Genomic DNA, 24770 nt, shown 5'->3' with positions numbered 1-24770 from the left:
GAGATCGAGGGCAGGACGGGTCATGTCAGTGGCCAAAGAGGATTGACACAACTGCAGAGAGTGATGGGAAGTTGGGGTGTGGCGGAGTGGTGTTTGGCTGTTGGCACGGAGCTCACAGTGAGGCTGATTTGTCTCGGGGATGGTGTGGTCGATGAGAAAGGGGAGGGATGTGGACAGGGAAGGCTGTTGACATGGGATTTTTGTTTCCGATGAGGAGCGATGTGGAAGGTGAATGAGAGGGGAAGTCAGAAGGGCTCTTGGCTCCAGGTGCGAAAGATCAAAGATGGGTAGGGTCAGAGGGCCAGGGTTTCCAGGTGTCAAATGGAGGGAATTGAGGGGGGAGGTCAGAAGCGCATTTGGCTCCAGGTAAGAGAGATCTGAGGTTGGTTGGGTCAGAGAAGGGACAGGATTGGGTTGGTGCGGAAGGGATGGGAGGAGTGTACCAGGGGTTTCTGTCAGGATAATATTTCAGGAGTTGTGGAGAGGTAAAGAGGTGAGATGTTCAAAAAGCAAGAACAAAAAATGGGAAAATGGTAAAGTAGAAACAAACAGATTTATGTACAGTTTAATTTGCATTAGCACCAAAATAAAAAATTATGCACACACTGGATGCTAAATTATCCTCAAGTATCCTAAGGTACCTTCTTTCAATGTTATCTATCGTCAAATAAGAAAAAAATCATTCTTTTGCAACAGATTTCAAACATGATCCCTTTTACCTCCAATGCATAGAATTGTTTGCTATCACAATTTATGTTCATATAATGTGGAGACAGAGTCAACACTTATACAGATCAAAAGAGTAGTTCTAGTTTTTGTTTAGAAATCTAAGAATGATCATAATTATCTCCAATAACAACATAAATACATTGCATTTGCATAACTCACTCTTTAAGAATTCATCATATTTCTTTTCCTCAAAGGCCTCATTGTTGAAATATTTGACTGTCTGAAACATGAGATAATGTAACAAAATGTAAAAGAACACATCCAAAATATAAATTCCAATTTTCTGACATAAAACATTGGATAATTTTCACTTTTCTTTTTCTTGAAGACAAAAATTAACTAAGAAAAGAAAAACACATATACCTCATAATTAATAAGTGAATCAATTGCCCTTGAACTTGCATCATTATCAGCTTTGTTCATCGCCTGCCTAAACTTAGTCCGCCACTAAAACGACAAAGAAAAGGATAATATAGCATGAGTTTAATCCAAACAAAGGAAAATGCTTACAATGACATTGTGGAAAAGAGAAAGAAAGAAACCTTTAGGAACAGCAATGTAAACCAAAGGACTAATAATAAACTAACACCAAAGCCTTTAAAATCTAAGGGCATAAAACCAAAAATGCTTCTTGCCTGTGTCACAATCAAAGTGAAAGCAACATATGCAGCAACAGATAGAGATGTGATCCATGCAAAAGATGATCCAAATTTGTAAGCAAGGATACCTGACACCATTGATATCTGAAGGAAAGGAATAAAAACACAGATTGAGAAAGAATAAGAACACAGAATGAGAAACTTCCTTAATAAGGTATCAGAAAATATAATAAAGCACAATATTCCAAAAAAAAAAAAAAATTTGAGAACAATGAATTAAAATCAATGAACATCAAAAAGGAATGAGTCCCCCACAGAAAGATCATTAAACGAACTTCATGAAGCTCAAGAGAATCTACCATAAAAATTAGTACCCATGAACAGTATGAATCAACAAACTTACAAATGATGACAACATAAATGTGAAGGAACCGCCAAGGGGCCTTCTTCCAAGAGCAAACCAGAAAATGACAATAGACGAGACTCTCTAAACCACTACTGTGCAAGAATAATGCTGCTGAACACCCAAAGACCACAAAGGAGGGCACAGACCTCAGCGTCAATTAAATTACAACAGCCAAAAGAGGCAAAGTAAACCCTAATGACATAGCCCAAATGATCATGAATAATTACCTCCACAGCTACCATCAAAATTCACTTTAAACCATCCTTGAAGTGGAGGTTCCCATTGAACTGAGGGAGAACTTACGATATCCGATGAAGCAGCTATATATTTCTAATGCATTCCCACAGTAGAGCTGGTCATATTGATATTTTTTTTTTTTAAAAAAGATGCTGATTTTTATTAAGAGAAAGCTCAAACGAGCAAATTACAAGGGGGTAACCTTCCCAAACAATGAGAGATTGATGGGAGATTCCAAATTTTGCCAATTTATCAGCCAAATAATTGGTTGATCGAGGAACGAGGTTCCAATTACAATGAATAGATGACACAATATCAGCAATACAATCAATGATAGGCCAGTGGCGCCAAGGGGGGGAGCTATCTTTTGAGCACCAGCTGGTGACAGTCTTGGAATCTCCTTCAATAAACAGCTTGCCATGGAAATGCTCATTGAAAATTTGAAGGTCGAATAGAAGAGCACTCACCTCAGTAGTATTTGAATCAGCAATGCCCACCGGGCCTGCATAAGATAGAATAGGGTCTCCACTGTTGTCTCTGAAAACACCACCAACTCCGGCCGGCCCTAGACAACCTAAAGCACTGCCATCAAAATTGAGTTTGATGCAGTCGCAAGGGGGAAGATCCCAGGTGGCCATAATCAGGGTTCTGCACTAGCCCGCCATATGCGCGATCAAGCTCTAATTTTCCCAAAGAAAAACACCCGATAGAGAGGCAAATTCCTTCCTAGCATGTAACCAACTCGAGATAAGGCCCACTGCTAGAGAAGTCATGTTTTCCGTGGGTGCTAGCCTTGGAGTTGAATCTCCGGTTATTGCGCTCGAGTCATAGGCACCATGGGATATGCGCAAGGCATACCAAGAGAATTAGCTTGCCCAACCTAGGATGGTGGATCCACATAACCATCGCATAGGTTCCAAAGAGGTCCTGATGTAGCCCCATTTGGAGTCCAATCTTCTGGAAGATCTTCATCCAGACTTGCCAAGAGAAATCACAATGTAATAGAACATGCTAGACTCTCTCATCACTCGTATCACATTGTGGTCATATTGATACTTTAAAAGCCTACCATTTCAACAACTGCGTATAGTGGATTACTCTTTCAAAGCTCCAGCAATCAATCTACATATAACTAAAAGTTCCATTATTTGGCACTTCTCAAAATGCCAAACTAGCTGCTGCAACAGCAGATTCCTAGGTTGAAAACGTGATCATTCATCTATTCAATCATAAATAAACAGAAAAATGAGATTCAATTCAGTCTGTCAAAATATATATAATCCAGTATCAATTTTAAATCTCAGGACACAAGTAACCCAAGCATTAAAGTTGTAACATAGGAGAAATAGAAGACATAAAGAAAAGATTTAGAATAGAGAAAGGTAATAGTGAAGTATGAGAAAATTTTGGTTCTCAGCAAAGAGACAATCCTCTATGCAACGAAGCAGATGAATCTATTAACCATTGGGGATCTCTGACTCCACCTCTGCCCATTCTCTTAGAGTATTTGGACATCCCTGCTCAACCAGATTGGCCTACACTTATGCTCTCCAAATGATCTAATTGGGACTTGAAGAGTGCTCCTTGGGATCAGCATGTCAAGGCTTGGTAAAATCACTCTCAGCCTACTTATCCCACATTCCTTGGGGCATTTGGAAAGAGAGGAATAAAAGGTGATTCATTCTCAAGTTCGGATCAGCTGAAGAAGTGGCTAATTGCATCAGCGGCCATGTCTCGATGTGGATCCACAACCGTAATGAATTCGGCTTCATGAGGGACTCCTCCTTTCATCTCAAGTGGAATATTTTGGCCAGCATGTCCACATCCTCCCACCTTGGAATCCTGGACCCCTCCAAATGCTGGAACTCTTAAGTTTAATTTTGATGGGACTGCAATGGGCAACCCAGGTCCCGATGGATTTGGGGTGCAATCCGTGATTCCTCTGGCAACACTCTCATCACCCACTCAGGACCATTGGGGATCTCTGACTCCACCTCTGCCAAGTTGTTCGCCTCCCTCCAAGTGTTCATTGTCTTCCCAAACCAACTCAGTGGCCACTCTTCATTGAGGGTGATTCAAAAGTTGGCATCAGCTGGTGCTCTTGCCTTGTCAATCCCCCTTGGAGACATTGGCCTGTTTACCATGAAATTACAGACATTGTATCTCTCCTTGATTGTGAATGGCCCATATTCCTTGATCAGATAATGGTGTTGCTGATACGCTTGCTAAGCAAGGAACCTCCCTACAATCTCTTGTTGTTGGGGAGTGGTCCTCTAGCTTGGTTTTGTAATCTCTAGTCCTTTTTAATAAAATCTCATTTCACTAAAAAAAAAAAAGTCCAACCACCCTCATATCCTTGCTCCGCTACCAACTGGAAACCATATCTGCCCTTGTAAAGCCTTTGCGAGCCTTTTTTTTTATGAAAGTGCGTATATTGATAAACAAGAGGGGAATACAAACCTAGCTTTGGGGGCCTGACTCCACAACAAAGTGTTGGAGAGACACACCCGCCTTAGCCTGAGAGTCTGCTAAGTGATTAGCAGAGCGTGGAATGTGGTTCCAAATACAGTTTAAACCAGAAAGTAAATTACAAATTTCATTGAACATATCCCAATGACGCCACGGGGGGTGACCATAATTAGCACACCAATTGATGATTACTTTTGAATCGCCTTCAATAAAAAGGGGGCCAGAGAGGTGACTAGTGAAGACCTTGAGCCCGTGCAGAAAGCCAAAGAGTTCTGCAGTAATAAAATCTGAGTTGCCAAGGGGACCTGCATATGAGAAGAGGAGATCACCTTGGTTGTCTTAAAAGCTCCTTTTTCTATTATTCTCTAGGGCACAACTCTCTCCCTCGCACCCTTTCTCCCTCCCTCACACTCTCACCCATTGCTTCTCAACTAAGGCCTTTTTCTTGTTCATATGGTTCAAACACATCCTCTCTTTTAAGACTTACAAATGTAAAAGTTGAGATTTTTTGAGACACATGGCTCAGAAAACTTTTCGAGCCACAAATGGAATAGTTATGATTGTTTACATCTAGTATGATGTGTATACCATACATGAAAAGTTAAATAAAACATTGTGAAATCCACTGTTCGCATGCAACAATATGTTGTAGCAATAACAGAATGTTGTGGGGGCAACATGGAGGTTAAACAAGGTGTCACAATGGCACAAAAAGACAGAAATATAGTGTGCTGCCATGGCGACCTGTTGTGGCAACAATGTGCCATAGAAAACACCACATCATACATGAAACATGTGAAAATATATGTGTCACTATCTCTTTGTGCCTTAAAAGACTTTCTAAGACGTACATCTTAGAAAATCTGAAGGCCAAATATAATCAATGATAATTATTAGACAGTAAATCTTAAAACATCATGTGATATATAAATTTCATATGTCTTGCCTCTCCTTCGAGAGATGTATCTTCCTCTTCTTAAACAAATTTCATTCTCATTGTTTTAAAAAAAAAATCAAATATAAATATTATAAAACCCATACCTCTAAGATAGTTGGCACAACATTGAACACCATTGCAGATAAAATGAAATTTATTCCACGGCTACCACGATCAATGATACGACTCAATGCACCAGTTTGTCGACTGATCAAAAGAAGAGTAGGTGAGATTAGAAGTACCAGCATCAAACATCCATAAGGGAACAAATTTTCATCCACATAAAACAGCATATAAAAATTAAGAAGCCATTGCAAATAATTAGATAACAGCATATCATTCATATGCTATATAAAATTTGTAACACGACAACATTTTTTTTTTAGATAAGATGTGTAAGCTATATTAAAAAAAAAAAATTACAATACCTTGCTAAACATGGCCTCCTTCCACAACAAGGTGTTGGAGAGAGACGCTTAGTTTAGCCTGGGCATCCGCTAAATGATTAGCAGATCTAGGAATATAATTCCATTTACAATTTAAAGAAGAAATTAAATTACATATATCGTAATACATATCCCAATGCCGCCACGGAGGACGATCTTTATTTGCGCACCAATTGATAACAACTTTTGAGTCACCTTCAATACAGAGGGGCCCAGAAGCACGGCTTTTGAAAATCCAAAGTCCGTTTAATAATCCAGTTAATTCAGCTGTTGTAGAATCCGAATTTCCAATTGGCCCGGCATAAGAAAAAAGAAGAATCTCATTTTCATCATAAACAACTCCACCAAAACTAGCAGGGCCCGGACATTCGTACGCGCTACCATCAAAGTTTAACTTAAAATGGCCAATAGGGGGAGGGAACCAACTCACCATTAGAGGGGGCCTTGCTGGATAGGACATTTTAGCTACAATGTGCCAGTTTTCTCGAAAGTTTGACCCTCGATGATCACAAAATTCCTTTTGCAATAAAATCCACGAAGTAACTTGTCCAATAATTTTTTCAACCAATATTTCTCTAGAAATAAACTTCAGGTTGAATTTTCGATTATTCTTTTCTTTCCATAATGCCCAAATAAGATGTCCCACACAACAAGATATTAATATTTTTTCGAGTTCTAGTAGGCTGATATTGTGATTGAGAAGATGGTAGAAGGGAGATTATGAGAGGAACAGAATTGGAAACCGATTTTGTTTAAAAGGTTGGTCCACACAAAAAAGGCATACTCGCAATATAGGAGATGTGGATGATAGTCTCTGTAGAAGTTTGACAAAAGGGGCAAAGAGGATACGGGACATGGGCACCTCTTCGAATTAAGGTGTCCGACGCAAGGGCTTTGTTCCAACAAGCGGTCCAAATAAAAAAAATTGCACGTGGGGGAGTATGAAGAGTCCATGCAATGGCAGATGGATGATTGATTTGTGGGATGTTGGAAGAGCATAGGAAGCTATAAGCAGTGGAAGTAGAAAAATTACCTTTCGAGTTGGGCATCCAGATGAGAGTATCTGTCGAATTTTTTAGACTTACTGTAGATAGCATAGTAATGAGGTCAGAAGCCACCAAGGCCTCAGAGTCTAAGAGTGATCTTCGGAGATTTAGGTTCCACCCACTTGAATCAGTTCGCAAGTCAGAAATAGAAGCTTCAGTATTTCTTGCCAGATTTGAAATCAAGTTGTGGCAGTTGTTGAAGCTCTGAGTACCAATCCACCAGTCGGTCCAGAATCTTGTCACATAACCCGTGCCCAAGTAGCATTTTACAGCAGATTTAAAAGCAGGTAATAACTTTACAATTTTTTTCCATATTGGAGACAACTTATTACTTCGCCCACCCTCAGTCCACCAACCCAACAATTTATTCGCTTTTGCATAAACCAATTTTCTCCAAATTAATTCAGGATATAAGTTAAATTTCCAGATCCATTTAAGTAACAATGCAGAATTTGTAATGACAGTATCCCGGATCCCTAACCCACCAAGAAATTTTGATTTGCAAACCTCAGCCCATTTCACCAGAGGGTATTTCCTTTCACCATTTGGTCCACCCCAAAGGAAATTTCTTTTGAGTTGTTCAATTCTTTGGCAAACAGAGGCAGGACATCGATAAAGTGAAAGGAAATAAGAAGGAATTCCATGCAAACAAGACTTAATGAGAACACATTTTCCAGCCTTGGATAAGAATCTTCCTCTCCAAGTGGCCAGACGACCTCCAAATGCTCAATAACAGAATGCCAAGAGCTTTTAGAGGGTAATGAAGGAGATAAAGGTAATCCCTGATAGGTACATGGAGGCGAAACAATTTTACATCTCAAATATTGGCCCATGGAATTTAACACAAAAGGATCAATATTAAAACCAGTAATTGATGATTTTGACCAACTTTCTAACCGGAAGAGATTTCGAATAAATTTAATAGGGCTTTAATATGAGAAATTTCAGCTAGCGTACCTTCCCCAAAGAGAATAGTATCATCAGCATATTGCAGCAAAGAAATATCTTGAGATGGGTCATCAGAGATAGATTGCAGCCACCCAGAATTTTTGGCAAGACGGACCATTGAAGCAAGATGTTCAGCAATGAGAGTGAAGATAAACGGAGACAATGGGTCCCCTTGCCGAATACCTCTAGTTGGATTAAAATACCCACAAGGTTTACCATAGACTAACACAAAATATGAAACATTCGAAATGCAACTCCTAATCCAAAAATTCCAACGTGTGCCAAATCCCATCTTATGAAACAACTGATCAACAAGTTTCCAGTTTACACGATCAAAAGCTTTTTCAAAATCGAGTTTTAGGACAAACCTGGGCTTTTTTGAATTTTTGAAGGTATCCGACAATTCATGTGCAGCCATGGCAGAATCAAGGATATTTCGACCTCGTATAAAGGCACTTTGACAAGGTCTAATGATCTTGGGAAGGAGGACTCTCAAACGATTGGCCAAATTCGTCCAATGATTTTGTAGAAACTCGTGTTGAGACTAATTGAACGAAAATCTTGAGGTAATGCAGAGTTTGTCTTTTTAGGAATAAGGGCAATGAATGAAGCTCCCACAGCCTTGTGAGTGATCCCCATTTGATGAAAATTTTGGACAAAAGCAAAAAACATCATTTTTTATGACCTCCCAGAATTTTTTATAGAACTCACCATTAAAGCCGTCAGGACCAGGGGCTTTATCTTTAGGAAGGCCAAGAGTAGCAGCCTCGATTTCTTGAGTAATGAATGGTCGCTCCAAGAAATCCACATCCAAAGAGGAAATGTTGTTATACTTAAGTTGGTACAAAATAGGACGGTTGTAGCACTCCTCAAAGTAAAGGTCTGTGAAAAACTTCACTAAAATGTTAGCCATCCCAGGGTTATCCGTGATCACTTGGTCCCCCTGACAGAGGGAAGTGATGCGGTTAACCCTTCTTCTGGCCGAGGCTATAGCATGGAAAAATTTAGTATTTCCATCCCCCTCAACCAGCCAACGAAATCTAGCTCGTTGCTTCCAGTACATGGTTTCATTTTGTAAAATATTTGAGAGCTCAAGATTTAATTTATTTTTAAGAGACAAGTCAAGGGAAGAAAGAGACCTTTGTTCTTCGAGGAGATCCAACTCAGATAAATGCCGGCAGATCAATTTTTTTTGAGAAACAGCAACAGAGCTTTGACAAAGAGACCATTGGCGGATTATTGTCATCAAAGCTTTAAGTTTCAAAGGGAGTGTCCATCCTGGATTAGGGTGGTGATAAAGCTCGTGCCACCATCTGCCAAAACTGGAATTGAAACTGTCTAAAAGGTTCCAAGAATTCTCAAATCGAAATGGAGATCTATTCCATGTAGGAGGATGGGTGTTGATTTGGATCGGCCAATGATCAGACCCAATCTTATAGAGAACTTGACTAGAAGAGTTGGGAAAAATTTGGAGCCATTCAATATTGGCAAGAAAACGATCTAATTTAGAGAAAACAGGAGGGTTAAGGGAATTTGACCAAGTAATTTTTTTACCAGAGAGAGGAATTTCGGAAAGTTCCAGACTGCTGACGAGATCAGAGAAGGCTCGCATATTGGAGGTAGTCCGAATGGCAGGAGGGCTTTTTTGGGAACAATGGAGGATGGCATTGAAATCCCCTGCCAGGAGCCATGGCAGGTCCAAGAGTTGGGCAAGGAGGAGTTCTTCCCAAAAGGATGCACGAAGGCAGTAACGAGTTGGCCCATAAATGCCAGCCAAAGCCCAAGAAATCCCCAAAGAACGGTCTCGAAATTGAATTCCAATGGAAAAAAAAACAAGGTAAGAAATAACATCTTCAACAGATTTCGGGTTCCAGATAACAAGAATACCTTCAGAATGTCCAACAGCATCAACTTTTGCCCATTCAGGGTAGGGATCATACCATAATTCTTGGGCAACAAAATTATCAAAGGACTATAGTTTGGTTTCAAGCAAAATTACAATACTAGGCTTGGATACAAAAAGGATTGCCTTGACGATTGCCCGTTTGGAGCACGATCCAATTCCTCTTACGTTCCAGGAGAGAACAATCATTTCGAGACTGGAAGGGAGATATCCTCCTCTGGACTGAGGAGACTGTCGTGGTAAAATTTGAAGAATTCCCATGACAATTTGGTAATTTCCTCGAACTCATGCGGCGAAAAATCTTGCTTTTGCTCTTTGACGAATCGGATAAAGTCCATTTGGGCTTCAATCTGAGCTATTTGGGCGAAGTTGGCCAAATAATCAGTTTTTGGAGGGGGAGCAATGGACAGAGGAGAAATCGGAATGCAAGGCTTTCTCAGAGGACTTTTTTGTTGTTGTTTTTCTTTTTTCGTCTTTCTCTTTCTGGAGTAGGTGTGAGCTAACGGAGTGATGGGAGGTTTTTTCTTCAGACTTTTTTTGAGGAGGATTGGGACAGTTGAAAGGGGGAAGGAGTTTTTGTCTTTTGAGGTTGAGGGAGGGTTGAGGGCTTTGTCATTGGGGTTTAGAGAGGAGATGAGAGTTGTTCCTTCAAAACTAGAGGATTCCATTGGATGGCGAGACTTTGGTCTGATGGTTGCCAGAGGGGTAGGACAAAAAATGGGGGAAGGGAGGCTATTTATACAATGTTGCAAAGCCCTGTTTGGCGGGGTGAGCCAACCTTGCCATTCAATAAGGTTGGGAGAGGCTTTGGAATTTGGGCTCCATTGATTATCTGCTTCGTAGAATAATCCAGACACGGACCATTCATTTATTTTAATAGGAGAGAGAGAGAGCAGGGGGGTTACGATAGGACGCATTGAAAAGATGTTTTTGGTGAGGTGGAGTTTCAGTGTTTCGAGGTGGCAGAGGCGGCAAGTGATAGCTCCCATCCGTTGATAAGAATAGGGTGAGAGTGATGTGATGGTAGGGGAGAAGAAATGGAAATGTGGCTTTTCGGGGAATGCGTGTCAGGAAGTAGGGTAGGGGAGGTAAGGATTTGAACAGGACATGGGGGGCATGATTTACATGGGAATGGAAATTCTTTGGGACCAAGGAAGGTATCGTGGAAGTCGAGGAAGGAGGGGTGGGTTTCAAGGCATGTATCGGGGCTGGTGAGGCTAGCGGGGCCCGAGAAATGTCTCGGGATTGAGAGCACAGGGAGGGGTTCGAGGGAGAAGTGGCTTTTCTGGGGAGTGGGCATGGTCAGAACGACTGACATGCTGCGAAATGAAAGGGAGGGATGTGAAGACAGTTGGTAAAGGAGCGCTTTTAGAGAGTGGAGACATGTTTGGGTGGGTTTGTAGGTACGATGTCAGAGAAGTGGGAAGACAGGCTGGATTTTCAGGGGGGTGTATGCTGTCAGGTGGACTGACAGTCGGCGGGTGGAAAAAGACCAATGAGCTAAAAGGGGGTGATGTGGAGATGGGTGCGCTTTCTGAGGGAGGGGATATGTCAGGTGATCTGACCAAGGTGGGCGAAAGTACGGGGTTTGGTCTGACAACTGGGAAAAAGGTGGGAGAGATGATAGGAGTTGATTGGCCAGGCTGTTTGCCCGAGGCTGAGATTGAAGGGAGGATGGGCGTGTTGCACGAGGCGTGGGGAGAGGTGTGAGATGAATTGACTGATGACTGTGGCCAGGTGGGTGATGTGGAGGAAGGTTGATGGGCGATGTGTCCGAGGAGCTTCAAGATATTTGAATTTTTGAATTTTGAATTTTGGTTTGGGACAGCTGTCTCTAGTAGGTTCTTGAAGGACTCAGATTCGGTTTGGGGCCGAGTTAACTCAAAGTTTAGTTGAGCTAACCCGGACTGAGTTGGGCTTGGTTGGGAATCTTTCAAGTCAGGGGGCATGGCAGGGAGGATGATCAGGTTGTCAAACTCCAGTACGACCCAGGAAGAGGTGTTGTCGGAGATGAGGTTCACAAAATGAATACCACTTACCAGGGTTTTTGACCAGAGGAAGAGTCTCTTCCACAGAAGATTCGTAGGCTGTTCTTCTGCCCAGAGGAGCTCGCCGAAAATGCTCATGAGACATTCAACGGTGTGTCTGCAGCGTAACTCCGCAGGGATGACGCGGATAACCACCCAGTGGCCTGAAATGGTGGATGTGAGTTCAGTGGTCCAATCTTCCATTTTTAAGATCGGGGAGTCTACCTCGCCTTTCATTTTGTGGACTTTTTTCCGGTCTTCGGATGAGTTGAAGACGACGATCCATTTGTGGTCCTAAATATGGGTGGCGGCTAAGATCTCAATCTCTGGTTCTCTTTCGCGAATCCATTGTTTTAGTTGCTGGCCAGAGTTGTTGTTCATGTGGACAGAGATGATTGCCGCCTAAGACAGCCGACGCTCTCCATCAGTCATGGCTTGGCTTGGAAGTGTGAGGGAGTAGTAGTTTTCCTGTTTTGTAAGTTGAGGAGGGAGTATGGGTGGGAGGTTGGTGCTCAGTTGTGGCCCTTGTAAAGGGGGTGGAATTATCAATGGGGGATTTTGGGTATTTTCTGGGGTGTGGTCAGGTAGAGGGGGGAGAGTTGGTTTTTTTCAGGATTTGAAGCAAGGTATCTCGGAATTTTTTCCAGCCAAGTCCAGAGGCAGAGTTTTGCTGTAGGAAAAGCATACCCATGACCAGAGCTCTACGTCGCTGAGTGATGACACGTTCGATCTGTCCTCTGTGATATTGGGTATAGACTTGAAATTCTACGTCTCTCGTGAGAAGGGATCGCCCGAATCCTCTGCCAATTTTGTCGGCCTGAATCTTGTCGAAGATGCTCACAAAGGCCTCCGCTGCTCGGATTGGGATGGAGATAAAGGATATTTTCGTGCCAAACCTGGTGAGAATGCGAATGGCTTCGCCGAACCTTTCTCTTGTTCGCCTGAGTGAAATCGAACCGTTCCCATTGTTAAATTCGAACTCACGATCTTCATTTAGCCGTATTCTTCGTCGGGATGTTCTACTGATGACTGTTTGCCATCCTGGGTCTTCCATTTCTGCTGCGTGTTGAGCTTGTTTCTACTTCTGCCGCTGTTTCTCAACTTCCGAATGATCATTGCCGTGATCTTGGCTGCTTCTCTCTCGACGTGATGGACCAAGAGGGGGGTTTGCGGTCGGGAGAGTGCCCCGAGCTCCTCATGGGTGGTGGAGGCTCGGATTCCCTCGCTGGTCCCTCTCATCTAATCGCGGGGCCCTCTCTTCTGAATACGGGTCCCTCATCGTTTAACCTCTTGTCTGTTCCTTTTCCAACACGACAACATTAGACTGCCAAAGTTTTTTTTTTTTAATGTTGATAATTTTATTTCAAAGAAAATGAAAATACATCAAGGGAGACCTCCCCTAACAACAAGAGATTGAAGGGGGGGAGGCTAATTTAGCGCACAAATCAGCAGCCGAATTGGCTGATCTAACTACATGAGACCAAGTACAAGAAATGGTGGATACAATGTCCAAAATATCAAAAACAAATCTGCCAATGACACCATGGGGGAAAGATGAGGTGGAGCACCATCTGATGACAATCTTGGAGTCTCTCTCCACGATAAGGGGACCACTGAAACAGTTCTGAAAAATTCGCAAGCCTTGAAGGAGACCGAAGAGCTCAGTAGTGGTCGAATTAGCAATTCTGAGAGGGTCAAAGTAAGAGAGGATGGCAGTGCCCCCTGGATCAAATATCACCCCACCAAACCCAAGTTCCCAAAGGAGCTACCATCAAAGTTTAGCTTATAATATCCGGAGGGAGGAGACTCCCAAACAGCAACTCCACGGAGGGCAGTGGGGACAGACATCTGAGCGATAATCTTCCAATTGGTGCGGACCGGGGCACAAGAGAGGCAAGCAAACTCTTTCCAAGTGCGGATCCAGGTAAATATGAGCTCAGTGGCAATGAAGGAAACCTCAGTAGTAGAGCGGAAAGTACAATCAAACCGTCTTCTCCGGCTCTAGTGGTGAACAATGGTCCAGCCGATGGCCCCGCTGCCATCACATGTCACACGACCATTGTTCTTGCTCTTGGAATCATCAGAGAAGTGATATTGAGAGTGCCGAACAGCATCTGGAGGCCATCAAGTGTCACCTGCGGAAGTTGCAAGTCTTCGTTGTCGTCGAGGGGAGTGAAGAGGGAAAAGTTCTCTCCCCTTGGATCGTCGTCGAAGGTGGGGGTCCCGATTGGAAGGAATTTCCGATCGAGAACGACGAGTATCTTTCAGCTTCTATCTCCCCGAAAAATCATGACCAGATCTGGTTCAACTAGCAATTGGACTGCTCGTCGATTTGTTGCGAAGACTCGTCAGCCGTCGTCACGATGTTTCTTCGGCACATAGGGTTGCTGGTCCTCGAGTCCCGTCGTCTTCCAATAGAATCTCCCTCCTATTAGGAATTAGACACCCTAATTCCAAACTAACGAGAGCAATAATAATAAACACGGAAGAAGGGAAAAACAAGCACGAAAAAGCACAACAAAATTTATGCAGGTTCGCCTCAAGTGAGACTACGTCCTGTCTTCCACAGCTGCAGTAATCCACTATGAAGATGAAATACTTTACAAGAGAAATTGTACACTTACAGGTGTTTCTCTCTAACCTCTCGGGCTGCAACTCGAGATGTTCCTCGGATTAAGATAATCACACCCTAATAGCGGTGCCCCTCTATAATAAAGAGAAAATTAGGGCAACCGCGATACAAGAGTAAAATTCCCAAACTGCCCTTAATGAAATAACAGTTAATATATCGTGGACCGGGCGGGGGCTCCGCCCCCACACCCCCCGGGAGGGGGGCATGGCGGCCTGACCACGCAGGTCAATCCGCAACCAACTCAACGTAGGGTGTTAAGTAGGCTCCACAACTTAACACCTCCAATCTGGTCTCTTCCTTCTCTCACTCTTCTCTCTTCTCTCTCGTCGCGACATTCTTAGGCGCACGTTAGCGCCTTCGAGCTCTTGATGCAGGGTACAACGCTCTCAGCGCACGATACGATATCGTCCCTCGCCCTTCTCTTCCTTCTCAGCAAAGTTTTTTCTTTTGAATGATGAACTCTATTACCAACAAGACTTCTTTTTTTCAAAAGGGTAATTGTTTAATTAATAAACTAGGAAAAGGGAGAGAAAGCACTCCACTCCACAAAGGAAAAGAATCCCTAACAACAGTAACAGAACAAGAAAACCCAAACTTTGCTAGATTATCAGCAATATGATTTGCTGATCTTACAAAATGAACCCTGCTGATATCAAACCCTTCACAAATATGAATAATATCACCAAAATAATGCCTAAGTCGTCCAGAAGTTGCTGAAGAACCCTCACACCAGGAAATAATCAACTACAAGCACAGACCCAAAGGAAAATAATCAACTAAGTCGTCCAGAAGTTGCAGAAGAACCCTCACACCAGGAAATAATCAACTACAAGCACAGACCCAAAGGAAAATGAAGTACAATTTCAAAAACAAAAAATGAAAATGAAATTGCAAAGTAGTCAGATCATCAAAGAAGCTTGCACAAGTATCCACAGTTACATCATGGAAGAGTCCACACGAATATCCATTTTAGGTATCTGAATGGATGCTAGAAAAAGACTACTAAATATAAATTGCCCAAAGAAAATAATGTAGATGATCACAGGCAAGCAAGTGGAAAGGGATTCTCATTGAGTTAAAGAAATATTAAGAAAAGAAAAAATGGAACAGGGGCCAAAACCACACTCCAGTGATTAGCCAACAGAACTGTCATCAGGTAAAACAGTACAAATAGAAATGTAGTAATCAAGTAGATTCTTTATAAGAGTGTGAATTTATTAATAACTAGAACAAGAAGAAATACAAACTAGGGGGCCTCCTATCACAACAAGGGATTGAAGGCATGTACCACGTTTAGCCTAACTGTCGGCAAAGTGATTTGCAACACAGGTCAGATGGACCCAAGAACAATCAAGACTAGAAGTGATGCTACAGATATCAAGGTAAGTGTCCCAATGTCGCCAAGGGGGAGCCCTAGATTTGGTGCACTAATCAATTACAACTTTGGAATCGCCCTCCACAATATGAGGACCAAAGAATCAGTCCTTGAAGATGATGAGGCTGGTTAGCTCTGTCGAGGTGAAGTTGGAGACACCAAGGGGGGCGCAAAGACGACCAAAAGGGTGTTGTCAGCAGAGTGGATGCCACCCCCGAACCCAATAGGACCAGGGCCGCCCAAAGCACTTGGCATCGAAATAGATTCTCTTAATTGAAGCAATTCACTACATTAATGAATTTCATTTCATGAAAGAATAGTGAGTTAATAGTCAATGTTTTAGAAGATTTTTGTGCATTTTTTTTTTCTTTTTGAGAAAGAAGATTTATGTACATATGAAAAGAAGAGAAGAGCAATACCACATGTAAACCAATTATTCTTTTTCTAGTCTGACAAAATATCTCCAATGTAAACCCTTACTCTAGTTTCGGTTTAAGTAATTCTATATAGTTGTTACCCTCAATGATGTATCTTTTGGTTGCTTGCCTTCGAACCTTATAAAGCCTTTTTAAATATAAATATATATATATATATATTTGAACCCAAGAACCTCCCCTTCTAGATCCAGGTAAGTTGGCAAACTATCAAAAAAACAAAAAAAGACATTTTTTAAGTGCTTTGCCAAACATTCACAGAAGGTAGGTAGAAAGCAAGGGCAAAATCATGAAAGTGAACTTTCTAGTGAACTGAATGGCAGCTTGTATTTCTAAACATTACCTCAGATGATACTGAAGATCAAGGTCAAGCAAGTGGGAAAATACCTGAAGAAACAAATCACAGAGGTCAGACTTAGAATACAGTCAACTATCTTGTCATGAAAAAGGATTTTCAGTTGTAACACTGATTTCTGATCTAGTTTTGTGCCCTGTTCTACTAGACAGGGATTGTATTCTATTCCTCCCTATTAATATACTCCATACATTCTTTTTAGCAAGGTGAGAGAGAGAAAGAGAGAGAGAGGTGTACTAAAATACCACATCAAGTATCTCACTCACATAACACATTGCTAAAGACCTAAAATGATGACAATGTGAAATAAAGTAGACCGTTAACAAAGTGAATGTGCATAATACAAGATGTCTTTCAGCTCATTGGTCACATCGGAGGGTTTCCAAAAGTGAGGTCTTTGACGTCAAGTCTCATCAGAGGGTATGAGATAATGTGCATGTATAATCAAAATTCAAAAATGAAAAATAAACATAAAAAAGCACCAGATCGAAAACCCAATTTGTCCAGAGTGGACAACTGGCTATGTAAGAAGTTTGATTGTGCACAACTTATAACAGAGGTTTCCATCAATTGCCTGGGGTGTTTATAACCAAGAACAGCTTAATCTGCAAACATGAATTTGATGACTAGACTAAAAACTTCCCATTTTTTTTCAACAAAAAATGCAAGCATTTTAAATGTTCGAACTGCTTATCCACAGCCCTCACTCTTTTGTCTTTCACCTACCTTAGAAGACAAAGTAAAAAAGCTTCTCATCTACTCAACTACCTTACATAAAAGTACAATCCTAGAATTTCCACTTTCTTTGGTCATTTGGACAGCTGTTCTATATTTATAAAAGGCAGCTTGCCCCAGGCTTTAACAATTGTAGTCACCTCGTTGTTTTATTTGAAGAAAAAGAAATTTTAGTGTATATCCATTTTATGCCTTTGTGTTGCCTTCTACACCGACTTAACCAACGATACAAGACATTTTGACAGGATTCACATAATAGTAAAACAGGGTTCAAACAGACCTTGACCCCAAGTACTTCTACCTCTATTTTTTTCCTCCACTTTCTTCTTCTTCTTCTTTTTTTTTTTAAATGATGCTGAATTTTATTAAAAGAAAAACTCAAACGAGCAGATTACAAGGGGAGGAACCTTCTCAAACAATGAGAGATTGTTGGGATGTTCTGAATTTTGCCAATTTATCAGCCAAGGAATTGACTGATCTAAGAATGAGATTCCAAATACAATGAACTGAGGACACAATGTCAGCAATACGATCTGCGCCAAGGGAGGAGCTATCTTTTGAACACCAGTTGATGACAGTCTTTGAGTCTCCTTCAATAAGTAGCCCTCCATTGAGTTTGTCCCTGAAGATTTGGAGGCCGAATAGAAGAGAACTCACTCCAACCGTATTTGAGTCAACAATGCCCACCGGCCCAACATAAGAGAGAATAGAGTCTCCACTGCTATCTCTGAAAACACCACCTGCTCAAGTTGGCCCAGGATAGCCTAAAGCATTGCCATCAAAATTGAGTTTGAATCAATCGCTAGGGAGAGGATCCCAAGTGGCCATAGCCAAAGTCCTGCGAGGGCCTGCCATATGAGCGATCAAGCTCCAATTTTCAAGAATGAAAAACCCGATAAAGAGGCAAACTCCTTCCTAGTATGTAACTGGCTGGAGATAAGGCCCACTGCATGAGAGGCCATATTGTCTGGGGTGTTAGCCTTGGAATTGAATCTCTGGTTATTTTGCTCAAGCCATAAGCACCAAGGGACATGCGCAAGGCATGCCAAGAGAATTAACTTGCCCAGTCTAGGAAGACGGATCCCCATAACCATTTCACAGGTGTCAAAGAGGTCCTGATGCAACCCCATTTGGAGGCCAATCTTCTGAAAAATCTTCATCCAAACTTGCCAAGAAAACCCACAATGAAAGAGAACATGTTGAAATGTCTCGGCACACACACGACAAAGGGGAAAAGTACGATCAGGAGCGGTGAAGCCTCTTTTGTGGTGGTTGTCAAAGGTGAGGATCTGGTCCCAGATGGTTGTTCACACGAAAAGTTTGATTTTGCTAAGCACTGAGAGCTTCCATGCCAAGTTTGCCTTGTGCTCAGGCATATTGTAGTCTTGCTTTCTGATATGAGAGTAGCCGGAAGCAACTATGAATCAGCTATTTATACTGGGCTTCCACGTCAGTTAATCAACTACATGCTCACGGATAGTAATGTTGCTGAGTCTGGAGAGGAGAGCAAAAATTTGTACTTTCCTCATCATTTAGTCCCCAGCAAAACGGAAGACTCCACGAATGTTCCCTCCAAGAGTCAGCCACAGAGCAAGAGAGGTCTCTAGCCACCCTACAGAGCCCCGGGAAGTCCTCAGAGAGGGGGCGGGGGGCGCACCATTCATCCGATCAGAATAGGAGGGTGCTTCCATTGGCAAAAGAAGTTACATCTCTGAATACTGGGAGGAGCTTTTGAACTGATTTCCACATCAAGGATAAGAGGCGAGTGACGCCACCCTCTCTCCACCAAGCACCCGAAAATTGAAGGTAGAACTTGACCATATCTCTCCATAGGTTGTTATGCTTGACGTGAAAATTCCAAATCCATTTGAGCATAAGGGCTTTGTTCATTTCCTTCGTAGGTTGGATGCCTAATCCACCCCTATTGCAGGGCATGCAAATATCCTTCCAACTCACCAGATGATATTTGAAAGTGTCTTTTGATCCTCTCCAGAAAAAGCGCCAACGCATGGCGTCAATCTTGGAGCAAACTAAGGTCGGACAATGCATGAATGATAGCAGATAGTTTGGCAGCTCTACCAAACAAGACTTAAGGAGAGTGAGTCGCCCTGCTGTAGATAGAAGCTTACCCCTCTAAGTAGCTAGTCTCTTCTCAAATTTCTCAATAAGGGGGTCCAAAGCGACACCGAAAGCCGAGAGTTAAAAAGTAGTATCCCCAAATATGTAACTGGCAAATTTTCTAAGGTGCATCTCAGGTAGTCAGCCATGCCCCGAAGCACAGATGAATCTATGTGGTAGCCAAGGAGAGTGGTTTTCTTCCAGTTGATGTTCTGACCAGAAGCCAATTCAAATCCAAAACAGCATGCAACTTCCTAATTTGATCCATAGTACTAACCCCAAAACAAATGGTGTCATATGCAAACTGAAGGATCAGTATATCAAATGTGGCGCAGTCCGTCGTGGGGAGGAACCATCCCAAATTCTTGGCCGAATAGATTAAGGAGGAGAGATATTATGCCACCACGTTGAATAGCAGGGGGGATAAGGGGTCTCCCTGTCTGATTCCCCTGGATCCCTTAAAATACCCACAAACAGATCTATTGAGAAGAACGGAGTACCTCTCAAAGGAGATGCAGCTTTGGATCCAGAAGCGTCATTTTTCCCCAAATTCCATCTTCCCCAGGAGGGTGCCCAAAAGCTTCAAATTAACTTTGTCGAAGGCTTTCTCGAAATCAAGCTTGAGGATGGATCTAGGGAGTTTTAAAACCTTAAAATGGAGGCTGAGCTCGTGACACACCATGGCTGAACTAATATGTTAGAAATACAGCTTCTCATCCAGAATCTGCAACGGGTAGGAAAGCCCATCTCGCCTAGGATGTGGTCAACCAGCTTCCAGTTGACCCTGCCAAAAGCCTTTTCGAAATCAAGCTTAATTACCACTCGTGGATTGTTCGATTTTTTGAAAGAGTGAAGGATTTCATGCGCTGTCATAGACAATTCCAGGATGTTCCAGCCAGCAATAAAAGCACTTTGACAAGGACCGATAACACTGGGGAGAACAGACTTAAAGCACTTGGCCAGAATACGGGCTAGGATTTTGTAGGAGCTTGTGGTGAGATTAATGGGTCTATAATCTTGGGAAAGAGTAGAGATGGATTTTTTCAGGACAAGAGCAATAAAGGAGGCACCAATGGATTTGTAGGTTATACCTACTTAATGAAAGTTATTGACAAAATCGTGCACATCGCTTTTGATAATGTCCCAAGACTGACGGTAAAATTCTCCATTGAAGCCATCCAGGCCAGGGGCCCTATCCCTTGGCATTCTGAGGGCTGCTTCATCAATTTCAAATGGGGAGAAAGGTTTTTCCTACTGTGCAGCATCAGATGCAAAGATCCTATGGAATTCGATCTGGTCCAGGATAGGGCAGTTGAAATTCTCCACTATGTAAAGACCTGAAAAAACTTTCACAAACTCATTATCTTTAAGTGTTAGAGTTTGGGTGTAATTGGGACAAAGGTAGTTTAATTATAATTGGACTCTACTACCTTCCTCTATTATAAATAGAGGTTCATGAATTCTGATTATAATAAGTCAATGAAGTATTTCTCTTTTCCATAAATTCAACAAAAGGTATTCGGCCACGATGTTGAAGAGTAGGGCAGACAGTGGGTCTCAAGTCTTCAATCAACTTAACCTTCAAGTTCTACACTAATAAATCAAATAATTATAGAAAACCACAGAAGAAAGTAGCAAACCTTTCTAGAAACTGTTCTGATAGTACGTAAGGCAACCTTTGAGAAAACAGCATTCCGCAGCTCTGTGACAGAAAGTTCCAGGTAACTGAATTCAGTACACATAATAACTCAAACCCAGAGCAGAAGCACAATAACCAACAAATTAGAGCTATAATCCAATTATACTGAAGTAGGTGCAAATGGTAATATAGATAACAAATATTATTTTTAACCATCTCATCTTAAGATTACTGCCATTCAAAAAAGAAAAGACGAGACTAAAAAATTCGGGAAAAGATGAGGTTACTAAAACTAATATTTCTTGTGAATAGATGTGATACCATTGCAGGCTGATGCTCCAGCCCTTGCTATTCCATAACCAACTAAAACAGCTGCAGGACTCACAAACAGAGCCACTAAAGCAGAATTGGAAACAGATGCGGATGTAATTGTACTATTAGAACCAGTTGCGGTAGATAGCCAGTCTACAGCAAGTTTGAACAAGAAAGGCACCTGAACATTTAGAACCTGAAAAATGATGGAGAAGTAACATTGTAAATAATAATCGCTACATACCTTGATTGAGTACTAAATACTGCAAGCAGCAAAAAAGGTCCAATGGCTCACATATTTACTGTCCATGAATGGCTAAGCAAGACATACCAAGAACCTCGTGCTAGGACAAAGAAAGTCCAGATACCTTGTATTTTTAATAATTAATGTCAAATCAAGGGCCTCAATATTTTATGCAAAAACTTTGGTCAAAAACTTTTATATCCATTAATAGTACCGAAAATCAACTTACTATGCAACAACCTTTTGAGTGAGATGGTGTGAAAGATTTTGACAATAAAAGATTCTTTTAAAAAATTGACAAAGAAAGGTAATTTTCACAACCATCCAGATAATTGATAATTATTTCCTGATTTTTCACCTTCATAAATTGAGTTTGACACAGAAGATAGGGTTGCAGAGAAAAAAAGCCACCGGTTTGGATGTCACACAGAAACTGGGTAAAAAACCAGAAACTAATTCCAAATTGCTGGAATTGATTATAACTATATTTAAAAATTTATTAAAAAAAAAACTAAAGGAGCTGTCAAAGATGGTTCCGATGCCATCAAGGCAAACTTATATTGCAATGAAGTTGAAAGATTCTAAAGAACTGAAATTGTAGACATAATATGATAGAAGTTTCAGACTAAACATAAAAAACATCTTCCTGCTACTCATATTTGTACTCTTTTTATTGAGGGGAAACTTTTATGGAAGGCCATCAAACAGAAAATAACCTTGTAATATTTTGGAATGGATAGATTGAAGAGAGAAGAAGAAGAAGCAAAAGGAAAACTGCTGTTAGAGACGCAGAGTTGGCTAGAGGCAAAAGTCAACATCTAACCCTCTCTAATTATCACTTAGTCAGCTTAGTAAAAAGTGAAAAAAATGCCCCTATTCGTCTTACATGGCAGAAAACAGTAATAAAACAGCTATTCTAAGTAGAATTCAGTACCACCATAGACCTACTAAGATGAGGATGAATAAAACTATTACACAGTGAAATTACCAAAGTACCTCATGATACTAAAGCCGGCATTTCCTCATCCATAGCCCACTTTTGTTCTCGACAATTCAACACATTCTACACTAATCTAAGAATAGATGAGAATGAAAAAGACAAGGTGAAGGATGTGTATGTGGGAAAAAGATAATCAAAGGACAGATACCAAGAAATTGAATGTTGAGTGTATCACCAAATCCCTTTTCAAAGTGCACTTGGACAATCTCACTCATTTACATCAAAAGCCTAGGACTGAGAGGATATGGAGATGGTGATGGAAATGGAGAGGACTCTTGCTCTCAAACTTTTTCTTCCTACGGTCTTGCTTTTGGAATTGTATTTATTCTACATTGATATATCAGTAAGGGTTTCATAACTAGAACAATGAAATCTATGAGTGGTGGATCCACACAAGATTGGGCAATGGACATCATAATGTATTTCTGAAAGAAAAGCAAACTCAAACAATGAAGGAAAATATGGTGTATCCTCAAAGAAAGTAACATCTGGAGAAATATACAACTTTTTGGATTTAAGGTCATAATATTTGTACCCCTTCTACTGATGAAAGTATCCCGAAAAAACACAATTTACAAACCAAGGAAACAACTTAACTATAATAACTCCAAAGACATTTACAAAACAAACCGCACCAGAGAAACAGGGAGGTTTCAAAACATGCATAGGAATACATCCTCCCAAATAGATGACAGCATTCAGTTAATTAAGAAATACGCAATGAGAATAGCATCGCCCTTTAATGCTTTAAGAGTATCGTACATGTCACATCAAGTAAATGATGATTTTTCCTTTATGCAACCCCATTTTGTTGTAAGAGATTCACCGAAAACTAATTCCTCATAGACCTAGAAGTAGTGTTATAAAACCTGAACCATCCGATTGAATTAGGTTCAACTGAACCTGATTCCATGTTTAGATCGTATTAGAGGAAAACCTAGGGAAGAGCAAAATACAAAAAAAAAAAAAAAAAAAATGAACAAACAAACAAATAGAAAAGGAAAGGGGGGGGGGGGGGGGGGGCGCTGCAGGCAGGCAGGAATTTACCCCCCTCTAATTTTAGAGACATTTGCCTCGTCTCCTGCCCATAGAAAGTCATTGCCCAACTTCTTGCACATAAGTTCAAATATGTTTTACCTATCATCATTAATCAAGGACAAAGTGTCTTCATTAGGGGAAGGAATATTTTGGGCTTGCAATGGCAGCCCATGAACTGCTTGACCACTCCAAGCCATCCGGATCACTCTCAAGTTTGATCTTGAGAAGACGTTTGATAGAGTCAATTGGCAGCTAATCGATGATCTCCTCATGCGTATGGGCTTCGGTAATCGTTGGCAATCCTAGATTAGAAACTGTATCTCAACAGCTTCGTACTCCATATTACTCAATGGTGCATCTTTTGATTACTTTCATGGGTCTCGGGGTATCCGGTTGGGGACCCTGTCTTACCGTTCCTCGTCAACATGGTTGTTGAACACTTATCATCCATTGTCTTTTCTGCTAAGAGATCAGGGTGGCTTAGTCCTATATCCCGCCAGGCCAACCTCGACATTCCATTACTCTAGTTTGCAAACGACACCATTTACTTTGGGGAAGGCACATTTGATCAAATTAGAAAAATAGAAGCTCTCCTCGGCCTCTTTGAATTATCCTCGGGGCAGAAAGTAAACTAGCAAAAGACAATACAACGTCAATGTTCATGATCTCAACTCCATGGCCGTTTATTTGGGATGCTCTGTAGCCATCACGCCATGCTCATCCTTGGCACTTCCCTTGTCAGACAGCAGACCACACAAAAACATTTGGAGTCCAGTGATTGAGAGGCTCGAAAGACGACTAGCTACATGGTGGGGAAGACTACTATCAAAATTGCTGAATTTATGGAAAAAAAAAAAACTTCATTGACATGATGTAATCAGAGTATATGAACCCCTATTTATAATAAAGGAAAGTAACAGAGTTCAATTACAATTAAACTACCCTTGTCCTAATTACACCCAAACTCTAACACTTAAAGATAAGTCCTATCATAATTAAATAACTCAACATAAATAGAAGACTAACATAACTAAAACACCTTTAAACTGAAATTCTTCTGTGAGACCTGCTTCTATAATAATTTTGGCTCTATAAGACTTCTTATTGTGTAGGACTCATCATGCCATCATTGTATGGGCCT

At 41.3% G+C, this 24770-nt stretch overlaps 1 protein-coding gene across 1 annotated transcript in view; it reads right to left on the bottom strand.

Moving 5' to 3' along the window:
• Positions 1–24770, bottom strand: part of LOC137966091 (ABC transporter B family member 25, mitochondrial) — an 81554-nt gene that overhangs the window by 46316 nt on the left and 10468 nt on the right. Inside the window, exons 3-9 of the mRNA XM_068812572.1 lie at positions 21357–21543; positions 21037–21098; positions 16532–16575; positions 5482–5584; positions 1365–1472; positions 1093–1176; positions 889–949 (exon numbers count right to left, since the gene is read on the bottom strand). Coding sequence (XP_068668673.1) covers positions 889–949; positions 1093–1176; positions 1365–1472; positions 5482–5584; positions 16532–16575; positions 21037–21098; positions 21357–21543 — 649 coding nt within the window. The remainder of the gene's footprint in view (positions 1–888; positions 950–1092; positions 1177–1364; positions 1473–5481; positions 5585–16531; positions 16576–21036; positions 21099–21356; positions 21544–24770) is intronic.

The sequence above is a fragment of the Aristolochia californica genome, unplaced genomic scaffold (genome assembly GCF_029961685.1).
Source record: "Aristolochia californica isolate CCGP_79_NKW_82.1479 unplaced genomic scaffold, dmAriCali1.0.hap1 SCAF_5, whole genome shotgun sequence".
Classification (NCBI taxonomy): Eukaryota; Viridiplantae; Streptophyta; class Magnoliopsida; order Piperales; family Aristolochiaceae; genus Aristolochia; species Aristolochia californica.
Note: the sequence above shows the minus strand (reverse complement) of the source record. Positions and strands in the feature narration are given on the sequence as shown.